General features: G+C 39.6%; 1 protein-coding gene across 1 annotated transcript in view; it reads left to right on the top strand.

The window, feature by feature from the left end:
* Lamtor4 (Late endosomal/lysosomal adaptor, MAPK and MTOR activator 4) overlaps positions 1–1,169 on the top strand; it is a 71,135-nt gene extending 69,966 nt beyond the window's left edge. Inside the window, exon 4 of the mRNA XM_090375104.1 lies at positions 673–1,169. Within this exon, the coding sequence (XP_090231230.1) occupies positions 673–770 (98 nt within the window). The 3' untranslated portion in view covers positions 771–1,169. The remainder of the gene's footprint in view (positions 1–672) is intronic.
* The last annotated feature ends 15,276 nt before the right edge of the window (positions 1,170–16,445 follow it).

Raw genomic sequence — 16,445 nt, 5'->3', positions numbered from 1 at the left:
GCTACAACAGCTCCTCAGGGACCTATGTGACTGGAAGAAGTGTGTTTAATATGACATCAATAAAATTTATTAATGACAGCATCATTATTATGTTACTACTAAATTTGTCACATTCATACAGTAATACTCAAGATATGTTTAGTTTAATATAATAAGTCCATATGCCAAGATAGCACATCTCATTTCTTCTCTTCATGTCCATGAATTTTTTGATCTTTCCAACATTTTGGTGGAATTTTGTGGTCATCATAATTCTAGACCTGTACTGTCGGATATTTATTTCACTTTAATTGCATAATAGATCCTTTGAGCTTTTTAATGCCTTGACAGAATTAGTTGGTCACAGATAGGGGTTACATGGTTTCCTTGCCTCCAAAATAGACAAACTGACTACAAAATAAACAGTTTACAAATATGTATGTGACTGCCTGACCTTAATTGTTTCAGTGCAAATACCAAACATAATTGCATCTAATTATATACATTGTAATTTCATTAACTGAACACTTTTCTATAACAAATTAATTATTTATAATTGATAAATTTGTGTTACTGTTAATGTCTTATCTTACACTAGCCTAAGGTTTTTTTGAGTATTTAATATTGTTTTCATATCTCTTGATTTGAAGTTCAAAATTTTTTTGAAGAGTATATTGTCGCTTACTTTTATAGTAAACTATGATGACCATTTCTACATGGTAGCACTGTCAAACAAGAAGATTCATGTAGTTAAGAGGAAGTATATACCACCAGAGCCAGTTCTTGCTTAACTGCTGTATATTAGTTACTTTTTTGTTAACGTTGCATATTATGCAAATAAAACAGGATATGTTCAATTTTTTTTATTGAATTTGCAAGTGATATAAAATAAATTTTCTTAATTACCATTCATGAGTTGTATATATCCTAAATAGTCACTTTAGAAAACTTACAATTTTTAATATTTCTTTTGAACAGCAATGATGTAAAGTGCTTTAATGGATTAATTAAGGCATCTGATTTTTTTTGTAGAAAATCAGAGTTCAGTGTGATTAAATCAATTTGTTATTAGTACTTTGTTTCTTGTCTCTTTTTTGGAATACACTTACAGAAGTTCACATGAACATTATGTTGTAATAATAGTTTCTTGTCTTTTTTTTCCAAAAATAAAAGTATGGCTTCATTTTAAATTCTGAAATTCTGCTTATTTTTGTTAACAAATTGGCCATTGTGTGTATTAGTCAATGTTGTACGAAGTATGTGGAAGTTGGAAACACAGCATTGTTCTATGTTATGCGTGACTACAGTGTTTCATCATACTTTTTTTGTTTATGTGCATGGTGCTAAGGTAATTAACAATGCCCTTCAGATTTTCCACGTTTTAAAATGTGGAAAAGTTAGTTTTCTATATGTATTCTATGTAGATGTTCCTTTCTGCTCAAGTGAAGTTGATATGCCTATATAAGCATTGTTAATAATTACTGAAAACAGTAAAGTGCCTCCCACTGAACCCCAAGGGACTCACTAACAACATTAGTCTGTGAAGAGCAGTGGCCATTAAAACCACACTGTCTCCTGCCACTTTATCTGTTATTTTACCTGTAGTAGTAACTTGCCCCAATGGAAAATTGCTTTGATTTGTGGAACAGTATCAAAAGCTTTATTGAAATCAAAATATGTCAGAATTATTTTTTGCATCCAGTTCCTTTGTTAATGCATCATAATAGCTAATCAGATTGGTCAGACAAGATCTCCCTTTAATAAATCCTTGCTGTGATTGCAACATAACTGCATTATTTCTTTAACCATTTACTTCATTATTTTCTGTTTTATATGAGGTCATATTTTTCCTTTACCATAATAATAATTGTATTTTATTTAGAATTATTCACTGATACATAAAATGAACCATAAAATAAAACAGAAACAGAAGTGCTCCTCCTTCATCAATTGATTGGGATGACTGCACATGCTGTCCTTTTCATTTTTGTAAAATGAAAAGGACAGCAGATTTGACCCATTTACAATAATTTTCAGCATTATTGGCATGATATCTAACATCAGGTTTTCTGAAGCTTTGGCTGGGGTTAACTGTTTCGTATGTAGAATTCCTGATTGGTATATTCAAAAATACCATCCTAGAATTGTTGCTCATTCATCAGCTACAGTGATACTGCTGTCACAACAGTTTTTTAAATAATGGGAAGAAGTTTCTGAATTTCTGTTATGGATAAGAATTGTGAATCCACTTTTCTCTGAATGTCATACTTCCCAAACTAAACCTTTTTTGTTTTTTCAAATACCATCCATTTTGGTATGATTTCAAAATCAGTCTTGTCTGTCTGTAATAGACCCCCAAAGGGGGGAAAAAAAAAGTTAATTACATGTACCATATCAGTTAATCACTTGCATTGAACAGTGAGTGACAATCAAACACTTGTTTTTGTGCTTTTTCTAATTAAATGATACAACCAAATGTTAACAAAAAAATAAAATAATGCAGCAAAGCAGCCATGGCTGACTTGATTTCACTGAAGACCAGGAAATGTGTGCGGAGTAAAAAGTTCAGTTTTCACCACATAACTACATGGGCTGTATTGTTCAATGTTTACTTTGCATCATTAGCACTTAAAGCAACAGTGACTGATTATTCAAATGTGGTTTTACACTTTATTTTCTTATGAAAATGGGGGTGGGGAAGGGCCTTTTCATTACACAACTTAGGCACTTTGCTTGGACCTCTGAAAAAATTGACCAACAAAATATAACTCAAATACAATTTTCTTACAACAATAAAATTCTTAAAAGTAATTTTTTAACACAGATTTCTAAAATAAATTCTTTCTGTGATTTTTCTGATAGCAAAATCATTAGCAATGTCATCAAAGTTCGTATACTGAGTAAGTTAGTGCTGGAATACATTGTGGAAATAACTTCAAAATGAGATTTATGGAAACGCTAGCAGATTTATTCAAAAACAAAAATATTAGATTTAATACAAGGATGTTTTTAACACATTTGATGTAATGAATGATGAGTAACCACAGCCCTGGGTGAAGCAGTGGTGACTCATACCACACCAAATATAGGTGAAGCTAACTCAACATTCAAATCATATAAAGGAATGAAACCAATCACATCAGGTTGGAGGATGGATTATAATGGCATTTCTTCCATCTACCGTGCAGGAGAAGCAGTGGTGACCAATAATGCACCAGTGCCAGCAAAACCCTTTCCTTTTACCATTAAGAGTAGTTATATTAGTACACGCAAGATATGCAAGCCCCATGTAATCACATATTTACAAGAAAATATATGAGAGTTGATCGTTAATTTGCAGACTGGTGCAAGATTGTTTACCACAGAACATCATAGCTGCCACTAAAGGCACTCTCCCTGATTGATACTGAGCAGCTGGGTATGCGTGCCAGTTCTTGTGGAGCTAGTGTTGCGTGAAGAGTTTTTTTTTTTTTTTTTAGCTGTGTGTCACTATCGTTTTGAAGCAAGTGTCATGTCTGACATACAGATGAACAGTAATAGTAATATATGATTTGTTATTGTGTCAGACTGGACTTAAATGCATCAGAAACAGTTAGATGAATGAGGGCATATGGTAATGAGTGTTTCGCTATGATGACCATACTGTCATGTGACCAAACTTCTGGTTTAAAGTGGTTTCTCCATCAAGCCAATGCCAGGCCCCATACGACTAATATAGTGCAGGCAGTGATCACTGCCATAGGTGCTGAGGTTCATCTTATTCACCAGACTTAGCTCTGTGTGATTTTTTCCTGTTTCCGCTTCTGAAGAAAGCTCTGAAAGGCAAGTGTTTTGTGTCTGACATAACGATGCTCGCAGAGCCACAATGGAAGTACTTTGCAGTCTTTCGAAAAATGGCTTGCAACAAGCATTTAATGCATGGGTGCAATGGTGGCGAAAGTGTAAAGTTCAAGGGAGAGTATTTTGAGAAGGAGAAATCCACAGAAAATTCAGATGATAATTAAGATCTTGCACCAGTCTGCGAATTAAATGATCCTCATACATAACGACTGTGCACCACATAGAAGGAACTACAAAAATAGATGTAAATTTTCACATTAAATGTGATACTGTCATACATGCCAGATGTTTATTCACTTCACTTTTCATAGAATGTAACCATCCTGTGACTTGTGCTAATCATGTTGACACATTTAGAAATGTTTCCTGAAAAGAGCAAGAAAAATAAAAATAAGTTAAGAATGGTAGTTAGTGAAATTGCATGCACACAGAAAAAAAAGGTACATGAAAGAATAAGCAGATACTGGTGTCCCAGTATACACAGTTTATTCACAATTTATTGTGAACAGTGTCGCCAAAGGTGAATATTTGATATAATAAGCATCCTGGCATGCAAATTCTGAATATCCAATAGAAATCAATCTACCCCTTACAGAGAGACACATTATGCAAATTATTTATACCTATAAAAATGGTTGCAAACACATCGCTTCATTCCCATTTCTTGGCTTGCTCAGTGGGATAGCCACATCTCCAGACTCAGTATGACAAATCATTTGGGTTAATTCTTGAAGCCACCACAGATGGAGGTGGCACATGGACTTAATATGTCATGCAGTGCCTTCTCGGCACTGGAAGCAGAGAGTCAGGAGACGGGAACCATTACAAGAAAGCTGGCCAGTGTCACCTGAGGGCTACGTCAACCAGAACAGACTGCTATGTGGTTCTAACAGCAAGGTGGAACTCTACAATGTCCTGTCATGAACTGTCTCTTGAGGTCACTGCAGCTGCAAGTGAAAACATTTCCAACCAGATTATGTTAAGAAGGCTCAATTCAAGTGGACTCTATGCAGGGAAGCCAGTGGTTTCTATCCCATTAACCCCTGTAATATAGGTGACGTTGTTTGGAAAAACACTGGACATGGTAATTGATGTTAAAGTCGAAATTATATATGCTTGGTTTAAACCTTGGTATAGAGGATTGTTGATGATATACAAAGGTACTGATGTTATGACATTGTGTGTCCCAATCAGAGAAAGGGACACACAATGTGTTTATTCTCTGACTCAGTCCTTTTAGATGGCTGATAACTCCTTTAGGAGTTCAGTATCTTATTGTATTACTTGAAGAATGACACAGTTGTGTTAGATTTAATTGTGGATATTGAAGTGTGGTTAACTCTGAGTTAATTCTATACATAAACTGTGTACATTCCAGTCTTATCTTTATTTAGAGTCGATCTATGAAAGTTAATGCTAGAAGATGCTTATTAATGTCTCTCTCTCCAACATGCACTAAATGAGGAGATTGAATTTATTTAAGTAAAATTCTGTAATACAGTATTTTGTGTAGGGTATTTATTAATTGTTTTGCTGTCTGGTTGACAGTTGGTTTTGTGTTGCAAATATTCCAATCAGGATTTAGTAATATATTGCATTATCCTGATGACAGCTATACTTTTCATATTATTTTTCAATATCCATAAGTGCTGGATACATACATTTCTTATTATAATGTTATGGATAGTCTACTAGCTGTGTTCTTATTTTCTTTTATTCTCATTATTACTAGTTGTTCTTCCTTTTTCTGGGAGATGCCTTTCTCTTTCATCTCCCATCTTTTCTAATACTTTCCCCTCCTTTCCTTACTTCTCCCACTATTATCCCATTTCTTTTCATAATTTACCTTGGTTTTTCCAGGTAATTCCCCGAAGTCCCAGTACAAGACTAGTAGTTTGGGGTCCTTGGTGTACCTCCATGTGGCTTTGGATGGGAGTCGGGGACCAGGTGTTCTCTGCCCCTGGCTGCAAAGACACCAAGTGCCACACTTAACATTCGACAGTACAACACATATACACTACACACCCACATTGTCACACTTGCTGGCTTTGGCTCATTGCCTTACAGATGCAACTGCGGCATATAGGGGGGAACCCTGGAGACCACCAAAAAATACAAATTATATTTGCATATTTGAAAATCCTATTAACCCCAAACCACTGCAGAGCTTGTCGAAACTGGTGCCATGAACATGTTCAAGCCATAACAAATGGGGTACAGTTCTGTTCTCTGATGAGTCCTGTTTCAGCCTACAAACAGATTCTAGACCTGGAGACAATGAGGAATGTGGTACCATCCCAATCAGAGAAAGGGACACACTGTGGGGGGGAGGAATAATGATCAATGGTCGCACCCTCTCTTCATATCTTCCATATGGGCTACCGTAACTGCACAGAGTTACTGAAACAGATTCTTGATCCCTGCATGTGACTTTTTTAGGGGTGCAGTCAGCCCAGATTTTCTTTTCATGCACACCACTGCAATTAGACATGGAGAAATATCTTGAAACTGAAGATATCCAACTGCTGAGGCTGAGAGAGAGAGAGAGAGAGAGACCATCACTTAAGGTGTTTTTACTTATACACTCTTGCAGATGATACTCGGCTCCTGCTGCCCTTTATTGTTTGCAAACTTTATTGTCTGATTATATCGCCACTTGAAAGTGAAATCTCGCACTTACCTACAGTGTACAAGGCAAACGTATTACCTTTATCAGATTTCACAATATAAGTGCCTCCATAGCCAGGTGGGCAGGAGCAGTAGTGCATAGCACACGCTTCTTGATTAGACCAGGATTCGAGCCCGTGACCACCAAATATGGAGGATGTGGAAAGGTCAGGGAATGACCACTGCATATCCCCGGAACAATATGGCCTTAGTTGCTAATGCTCCTAAAAACCAAATAACAAAACATTTCACAATATATTGAAATTCTTGGATATGTTTTCTGAAATTTTGTTGTATTTCTTTGTCATCTTATTGAAAGATGTTAATTAGCTTTGCATCACACAGGTCTGATGAAATATCCAGAATAAGGAACATCAAAGGAAGTTCCTTATTCTGGACCTGTAGGAATTGTGAGCAGGAGAAAAGGGAAGTGAAGGTTATTGGTAAACAATCTTCAACAGTTTTATGGATGACACAATAGAGAATAATGTTCTTTAGTGAGCATAATTTTAGTGTTTAGTGTTCATTAGGTGGTAGTGTGGAAGAACATTAGTGAAATAGGATCGCAGCAATACTTTTCTACCAGGTGGAAAAGTATTGCTGTGACCCTATGTGCTGCTAGTAGGTAAAATAAAATATGTTGCCCTAAATGTTGAATACTGATAAAACGTTTACTAATCCGAAAGCAATGTCAAAAAAAACTGGTGCACTCCTGAACTGCTGCCTATAGACGACACTCCTGAACTGCTGCCCATAGAGCTTCCTTGCCTACCTACCCACTTGCAGTGGCATTTTGTGAAATAGCTTCTCTTTTGTTTGTAAATTTTTCAAAACTAATGTAACAACCAAACATTTTGCCTTTTTTATCGAAATTACAACATTTTGTAATTGAATCAATTAAAATAATTAAATGCTAATCAATTTATATTTTATCGGTGACATCTGCTCTGACTACATACATTTAAAATCGAAGCCGATAATATTATTCTTTGTAACATTTTTGTACCTGCATTGTTCTCTGCATAACTTTATTCAAAGTTACTCATAATTTTAATTTTTTTTCCACAATCACTGCTCTGCAACCTCATTTTCATTCATCCCATCATACAAAGGGTACTAGGAAAGTTTTGCAATACAGCTTTGTTTATTTAATTTTTTCAAAGTAATTTCCTCTACATTCAATACACCTCTCCATCCTCCGAAACCAATCTTTAAACCAGTTCTGCCAAGTTTCACTAGGGAGTAAAGCACACTCGTTGTCCCAAGCCCGTAGAAGGTCCTCATCACTGGAAAACCGCCTCCCTTTTAGCTTCATTTTCACTTCATTTTCATTTGCGGGAACAGTGCAAAGTCGCAGGGAGCAAGGTCTGGAGTTTCAGTCCTGTCGTGGTCAAATATTCGGTGCAGGCTTTGGCGCGGTGAACTGGAGCATTATTGTGATGGAGGTACCAGGTGTCCATTCTTGACTTTGGCCGCAGGTTCTCCATAGATCCAATGACTTTAGGCAGGCATTGTTCAGTATACCACTTAGCTGTGACTGTCTTCTGCGTGTCCAAAACGACACGTTCCACAATTCCACTCGATTTGAAAAATACAGCTATCATTTTCTTCTTTACAGATCGGGATTTTCTGACAATTACGGGTGTGTCGTCATCATCAAAGACCCAAACTTTGTTTTGAGCCTTGGTCGGCAGATCGTAATAGTACAGCCAAGTCTCGTCACCTGTCACGATGTTGTTCACATACCGAGATTGTCCCTTATCAAACTTTTTTAACATCTCCCGGCACCAAGTCACACGTCGTGTCATCTGCTCTTCAGTCAGTTGATGCGGCACCCAGAGAGAACAAAGTTTCTTCACGTGTAAATGATCTTGCAGAATCGAACGAATTGCTGGTGCATTTAGGCCCAAAGTATCCTCTATCTGTTGGTAGGTCACTCGCCTGTTTTCGTCAAGCATTTTCCTCACAGTAGTAACGTTTTCCTCCGTAACTGACGTTCGTGGCCTTCCCGGCCTCTCAGAATCCTCCAGAGTGAAATTTCCCCTTTGGAATTCTCTATACCACCTGAATATCGTTGTACGATGTGGACAGTCATCATCTAGTGCAAGAGTCATTTCTTCTAAGCACTGGTCTATGGTTAAACCACGCAAGAAATTATACCACAAAACTGTCCTTATTTCATTTCGTGACCACGATGCCATCGCAAGCACTTTACACTCTCACTACTAATGAATAACTGAGCCCATCGACTTGGCGCGGCGGCTACTATGCACGTATGAACATGTCTCAACATGCAGCAACAAGCAGCTTCCTGTGATTCATTGTTGCGTCATATTGCAAAACTTTCCTAGTACCCTTTGTATATATATTAGCGAGTTTAAAAATATTAATGCACACTTGCCCATTATATTCGTTTGGAAACTTAAATCGCATTGTTTTAAAAGGAACATGTTCTAGATTTTTTTTCTTTTGCCAGAATTTATAAATAAATAAAATTTATTTTTGTTATTTTTTAGTTATAAGCATTGCCACATGCAAAATAAGAATAACATTTTTATGCAAATTATTATTGGTGCATTTAATACAGAATTATATTAGTTTTGAATTGAAATAAATTTTATACACATATTCCCCAACTTCATTTATCACTTCTATGATCTAAAAAACAAATTTTATGCTCTACTGGAGCCTTAAGCAAAGAATACAGCTCTCACTCTTGGGGTAACTCAAAAATTTTTTTTTGGCTGGTGCAGCAAAAGCCTCAGGCTTTCTTGCACCATATGGCTAATAATAATACCTTAATGTGTGTTTACTCCAACATCCTTTATGCATCGGTCATCTCCAGCTTTTACACACCAAAATTATGTTATTTGGTTTTTAAGAGCATTAGCAACTAAGGCCATATTGCTCTGGCGGTATGCGGTGGCCATTCCCTGACCTTTCCGCATCTTCCGTATTTGGTGGTCACGGGCTCGAACCCCAGTCTAATCAAGAAGCGAGTGCTCCTTCCCACCTGGCTACGGAGGCGGCTCCAAAAATATGTTTATGTGTTGTAGTAATGAATGATAAGTTTGAATCGGCGTTTGAACAATCCTACGATATCAAAATCACACAGATATCAAAATCGCAGCAAAGCAAAAGGCTCAAGCAAATGGAAGTGCTGTGGCTCAGCAGAACTGAGGGGGGCAGTTGTCCTCTAACTCACAGCCTTATAAAATGCACTGTTTGCTTGATGTTTGCAGAGCAATCGGGTACGGGACATGATACTGCCAAGGGGGATGTCTTTGTGTGTGCGCGATGCAAGGAGTATATCGATATCAGGCAACAACTCGGCGTTCTTGTGGGCCTATATGAGAGCTTGAAGGACAGGGTGGATGCCCTCGAAGAAACTAAATTGAGGGGCCATCAAGCTCTCAGCTGCCCACATCAACGCCAGAGCTTGCACTTGGGCATCGCGTGACACAGAGACAACCCCCAAGGCAGAATGCGCTGGTCCCGAAGGAACTAGTAGTTGTTGGTGACTCTATTGTCAGGGAAACGGGGAACATGCTTTGTAAAAAAGATAGGTGGAACATGACCAGGGTATGTCTGCCAGGGGCAAAGGTTGATGATGTTGTAGAGCGAATATCATCTTTTAAGGGCACAAAAGGTGATATAGTTGTACACGTTGGCACTAATAATATTAAGAGTAGGAGACCGGCAGAATTACTTAACAAGTACAGGTCACTGTTGAACAAAAGCCGAGAATTAGGGTTGAATTTGAAAGTGTCTGCAATTCTGCCCAGACACGATAGGAGGGAGTATATGATGAGAGCCTTGTCGATCAATTCGGCCCTGGAAAGATTGTGCAAGGCTCAAGGGGTAGAATTTTTTTCAGCCTGGACTGTACTTGTTAACAGGAGAGATAGCTTCTACAGGGATGGGATACACTTAAATAGAAAGGGTGCAAGAATATTTGCTGATGCTATCGAGGCAGTGTTAGGTGGGTCGGAAAACTGCTAGCTTGGGGGGAGACAAAGACCAATAGATTGACAGTAGCCACTGGCAGAGGTGAAAGAGATTCTTGCACTACTTCTATTAGAATGAGCAGAATCCTGAAAAACAAGATGCATGGTATTTCAGAGACTGCTGGGAGCCATTGCGGTACAAGTAAACGCATGGTTGTGTTACGGTAGCTAAGAATAGAAACAGGTGCAGGTATACTTGCGTGTACACCAATGCTAGGAGTTTAGTAAATAAATTTGATGAATTTGAGGTATTGCTCAAAACATCAAAGGCAGATATTGTTGGGATATCAGAGACGTGGTGTCACACAGATATAAGGGATGCAGAACTGCAATTAGGGGAGTACAACGTCTACAGAAAGGACAGACAGGATAGGAAGGGGGGGGAGGGGTTATGCTATTAGTTAAGAAACACGTAAAAACCAAGGAAGTGAAGCCAATCGACATCGCTGGACAGTGCAGTGTTGAGTCAGTTTGGTGTGACATAAGCATTGGGAGATCAAAATTGGGAGTAGGAGTGTGCTATAATCCTAATGACTCTGATGAGTATAATAAGGAACTGTACAGGGAAATAGAGTGGGCCAGTAAATCAGAGAGTCTTATAATGGGAGATTTAAATTTCCCAGATATTGACTGGAATTTGGGGGCTGGTTACTCACACACTAGCAGGGCTTTTGTGGATTTATTGGATGATTGTTTTCTACATCAGCATGTTCGGGAGGCAACTAGAAGGAGTAATACTCTTGATTTGATTATCAGCAGTGATTCTTCATGCATTAAGAATCTGCAGATAAATGAACCACTAGGTGGCAGTGATCACAGTGTGCTGAAGTGGGAGTTACTGAAAGAGGTAACTACCATTAGGGGTAAAGGGAAGGGTTATTGCTTCCGTAAAGGCGACTACGATGGACTGAGACAGTATTTAAATTCTATACAGTGGGACCAACTGATGATGTTACCAACAGCAAATTCAAAATGGGAAGCATTCAAAGAACTTATCTTGGAAACTACTAGGCTTTACATACCAACTAATAAATATTGTTCAAGGTTTAGGCCAAAATGGATGTCAGATGAACTAATGAGACATATGACAGAAAAGAAAAATGCATGGGATACATATAAATTAATGGGTGACATGGAAACCTACGATAGATATAAGCTGGTCTGTAACCAAGTCACAAAGGAGATTAGGCAGGCGAAGGCAGATTACGAGAAATCTTTGGCAAGGAATGCAAAGAAAAACAGCAAAGAGTTCTTTACTTATGTAAACTCTAGAAGGAAGGGGATGAATCAGATTGGTCCACTTGATATCGATGGGTCAACTGTTGATCATCCTGCTCAGGTAGCTAACAAACTAAATGAATATTTTGCATCGACATTCACACATGAGGAGTTATTCAGCAAGGGGAATGCCAGAGGTGTATTCAACTCTGGCAGTAAGCTAGAGAATCCTGTAATCACTGAGAGTAAAGTGGAGGAGAAATTGTTGAAGATAAACACAAGAAAGGCACTTGGCGTGGGTGGAATCTATCCGGTTATATTAAAGGAGGCAAAAAAGGAAGTAAGCAAACCCTTAGCCATAATTATGAGAGCTTCCTTGGACTCAGGGGAGGTACCCATAGACTGGAAATGTTCAAATGTGACCCCAATTCACAAAGGAGGATCAAAGGCTGACACAAGTAATTATAGACCTGTGAGCTTAACTTCTGTTCCAGGAAAATTAATGGAGGCACTGGTTAAAGAAGCACCGCAGGATCATTTAGACAAGACTTCAGTTATAGCTCAGACACAGCATGGTTTTGTTAAGGGGAAGTCTTGCCTGGCCAACTTGATTGGATACTATGATGCAGTCACAAAAGAACTGGATGCAGGGAATAACTTTGATATTATATACTTGGATCTTAGAAAGGCTTTTGATACTGTTGCACATGGAAGACTGCTACACAAATTGGAGCAGTGTGACATTGGAGGCAAATTGCTGCTATGGATAAAGGGGTGGTTGAGGGGGAGAAGACAGAGAGTGGTAATCAATGGACACTGCTCATCGTGGACTAATGTTATTAGTGGAATCCCTCAGGGCTCAGTGTTGGGTCCATTATTGTTTTCTGTATTTATAAATGATATTGATGATGGTATATCAAGCTTAATATCCAAGTTTGCAGACGATACAAAGGTTGGCAGGGTTGTCAAGGACACTACTGACACTATGCTGCTGCAACAGGATCTGGAAAGGTTGAGCAGATGGGCTGAGAGGTGGCAAATGAAGTTTAACATTGACAAATGTAAAGTACTACATATGGGAAACAGCAACCCCAGAGCAACGTATCAACTCTGTGGTACTACACTGACAGTGGTAGAGAATGAAAGGGACTTGGGGGTGGTTGTGCAGGCAGATATGAAGTTCTCTGAGCAGTGCAGACGGTCTGCAAGAGTAGCTCATGGAGTATTGTCAATGATATACAGGAATTTTTCCAGCAGGGATAAGGAGGTGATTATTCCATTGTATAAGGCAATGGTCAGGCCACACCTAGAGTACTGTATACAGGTCTGGAGGCCTCATTTCAAGAAGGATGTAGAGCTGCTGGAACGAGTACAGAGAAGGGCAACAAGATTAGTGAATGGAACAAAGGGGTACTCTTGCGAAGAAAGGCTTAAGTTTTGCAAATTACAGTGTCTGGAGACTAGGCACCAGCGAGGTGATCTGATAGAGGTGTATAAAGCCTTGAATGGTTTAAGCGTGCTCAATGCTGATGGGATTCTTCCTCTAGCTCAGAAAAATCACCTGAGAGGGCATAAATTCAAATTGAGGAAAGACAGATGTAGGATAGACGTGCGGAAATTTTCCTTTAGCCAGCGGGTGGTTGGTTGGTGGAACAGACTTCCATCCCTTGTGGTGGAGGTTGATAGCCTAAATAAGTTTAAGGCTCAGCTGGACAGGTATTTTGAACGAACAGAGGGGTGAAGTGGAAGTGGGTTTTTTTTTTTTTTTTTTTTTTGGCTGATGCTGCATAAGCTTGCTTTCTTGCATCAAATGCCTCTACTAATGCTAATGCTTTTTAAAAATAGTCTGGATTTCAACCGACCTCCGCAAATTAAGCTTCACGGACCACAAATACCACTTGTGAAGAAAAGTAACTATTTGGACTTGTTAATTGATTATAAACAGATTAAAAGATTAACAATAGCTTCAGGCAGAGGCGAAAGTGATTCGTGCACTGCTTCTATTGTAATGAGCAGCAGCCTAGAGAGCAAGTTGCTGGAGAATTCGAGAGCTGCTGAGGGTCATCATGGAACAAGTAAATACACCGATCAGACAAAACATTATGACCAGTGAGTCGTTATGCAAATCGAAGCAACTACAGGTGAACTACGGTGCGTGCGCGGTTCAGAACACGGTATAAAAAACACCTGATACTGAGCTCCATTAATCAGTGTTACTCTTGTTCTCCAGTGGGAAAGGCGGCGGACTTAAGCGAGTTTAATAAAGGCCAAATTGTAATGGTGAGATGAATGGGTCAGAGCATATCCAAAAAAAAACATATATTTAGGCCACCAGAATAATTAAATTCATCTGCTGTGCTGTGTCTTATGTCTTAATTGCGTGTGTTTATAGGCGATTTGTCTGTTTTGCTGGACGAAAAAGGTTCCCCCTTTTTTTTGCTGGACGAAGATACCCTCCCCCCCTCTGGGGGGAACCTTGCTGTCTATGACTGGGACCGATTAACTCAGCCACAGAGTGAAAAGTACCCATTAAAGTTCCTTGCGTAATCTGCGGGATTCGAACCCGGGCCTTTTCCACCCGGTGTGGGATGGACGGTGATGATACCACTGTGCTACCGCACAGACGGTCAGCGCATATCCGAAACGGAACGGCTGGTGGGATGGTCACGGTCAGCCGTGGTTAGTACCTACCGAAAGTGGCCCGAGGAGGGGATACCCACGAACCGCCGACGAGGTGTTGAATGACCACGGCTCATCGATGCTAGAGGTGAGCGAAGGGTCTCCCAGATGGTATGTGGCAACAGAAGAGAGACTGTGGTGCAACTCGCCGGTAACTGGAATGCTGGTGACGGGAGTAATGTGTCACAACACCCAATACATTGAACCCTGCTGAAAATGGGACTGTGTGGCCGCAGCGTCTACAATGGACACTCAAGCATCGAAACTGGACCTTGAGTGATTCGAAGAAGGTCGTCTGGTCCGATGAATTTTTTTACAATAGGCCCTTGCCATTGAAATCTTGGAAACTAGGTGGCAGGGCCTGCCAGAGTATGAAATAAAATCTACTGGGTATGACCTGCCAATTCGTGGCGAAGTGTGGGCAACGGTGGGATCCATTAGGCTAAATGGTCAGAAGATACAATGCATCATGACATTACACAACAGAACAATACCCATATACTTTTTAAATCTCTGGTCTCCACAGAGTACTACTATTTCACAAACAATGCATACAATGCGAAGATGGGGGGAAACCCCCAGTGCCGATAGACCCTAAATACTTTACACTTTTCCTAAACATCATTGCTGACCAGGCACACTCTTTCATGGCAACCGTCATTTCCTCTGGCGTGCCGTCTTTCAGCAGGATAATTCGCCATGTCACACCATCCGGATTGTTCGAGATTGGTTCGCGTAACAGAAGGACGACTTGCAGGCATTGCCCTGACCCCCAAATTCCCCAGACATCAATCCCATCGAGCATTCGTGGATTGTGTTGGAACTGCGATCTGCGGAGTCTCAACAACGGACCTTACAGGAGTTAAAGGATCTTGGTTACATGTTGGTACCAGATCCCATAAGGCATTTAGAAATCTTGTAGCGTCCATGCCTCGCCGGGTACGAGCTGTTTTGGCTGCACGTGGAGAACCAACATCATATTAGGTAGGTGGTCATAATGTTTTGGCTCATCGGTGTACATGGGCTATGTTAAGGTAACTAAGAGTAAAAATAGATGCATGAATACTTGCATGTACACCAATGCTAGAAGTATAGTTAATAAATTTGGTGAATTTTAAGTGCTGATCGAGGCATCAAATCAAAGGCAGATATTGTTGGGATATCAGACGTGCTGTCACACAGATATAAGAAGTGCAGATTTGGAATTTGGGAAGTACAATGTGTACAGAAAAGATGGACAAGGTAGGAAGGGGAGGAGGAGTTATGCTGTTAATTAAGAAATACAACATTTATTAAGTGCATCCAGTTGACATGGGTGTGCAGTGCAATGTTGAATCTGTTTGGTGTGACAAACACTGGGAAAGAAAAAAATGAGAGTACGAGTATGTTATAGGCTTAATGACTCTGATGAGCACAATGAACAGTTGTGCAGAGAAATAGGGTAGGTCAGTAAAGCACTGCTCTACTTGGACCAATGTTATTAGTGGAGTTCCCCAGTTTTCGGTGCTTGGCCCATTGTTGTTTTGTGTATTTATCAATGATATCGATGAAAGTATATCACGCTTAATGTCCAAGTTTGCAGGTGATACAAATATTGGCAGGGTTGTTAATAACACTAAAGACAGGGTGCTACTGCAATGGGATCTAGAAAAGGTTATTCAGATGGGCTGAGAAGTGGCAACCGAAGTTTAACCTTGACAAATGCAAAGTACTCCATATGTGTAGCAGTGACCCAAGAGAAACGCATCAACTGTGCTGTACTACACTAAACTAAGGGAGGTGAGGTGGAGAGTGAAAAAGACCTGTGGGTAATTTTACAGTCGGAAATGGTGTTCTCTGAGTAGTGCAGACAGGCTGCAAGAGCAGGTCATGTGGTTTTTGTCCATGGTATACAGGAATTTGCTAGCAGGGAAAAGGAAGTGATTATCACTTTGTATAAGGCAATGGTCAGGCCACCTCTTGAGTACTGCGTACAGGTCTGGAGACCTCATTTTAGGAAGGGTGTAGATTTTCTTGAGTGTGTACAGAGAAGGGCAACAAGATTGGTGAGAGGAA

This window comes from Mastigoproctus giganteus, chromosome 6 (genome assembly GCF_048544385.1).
Source record: "Mastigoproctus giganteus isolate SK-2022 chromosome 6, ASM4854438v1, whole genome shotgun sequence".
Lineage (NCBI taxonomy): Eukaryota > Metazoa > Arthropoda > Arachnida > Uropygi > Thelyphonidae > Mastigoproctus > Mastigoproctus giganteus.
This window is presented reverse-complemented; position numbering and strand designations above follow the sequence as displayed.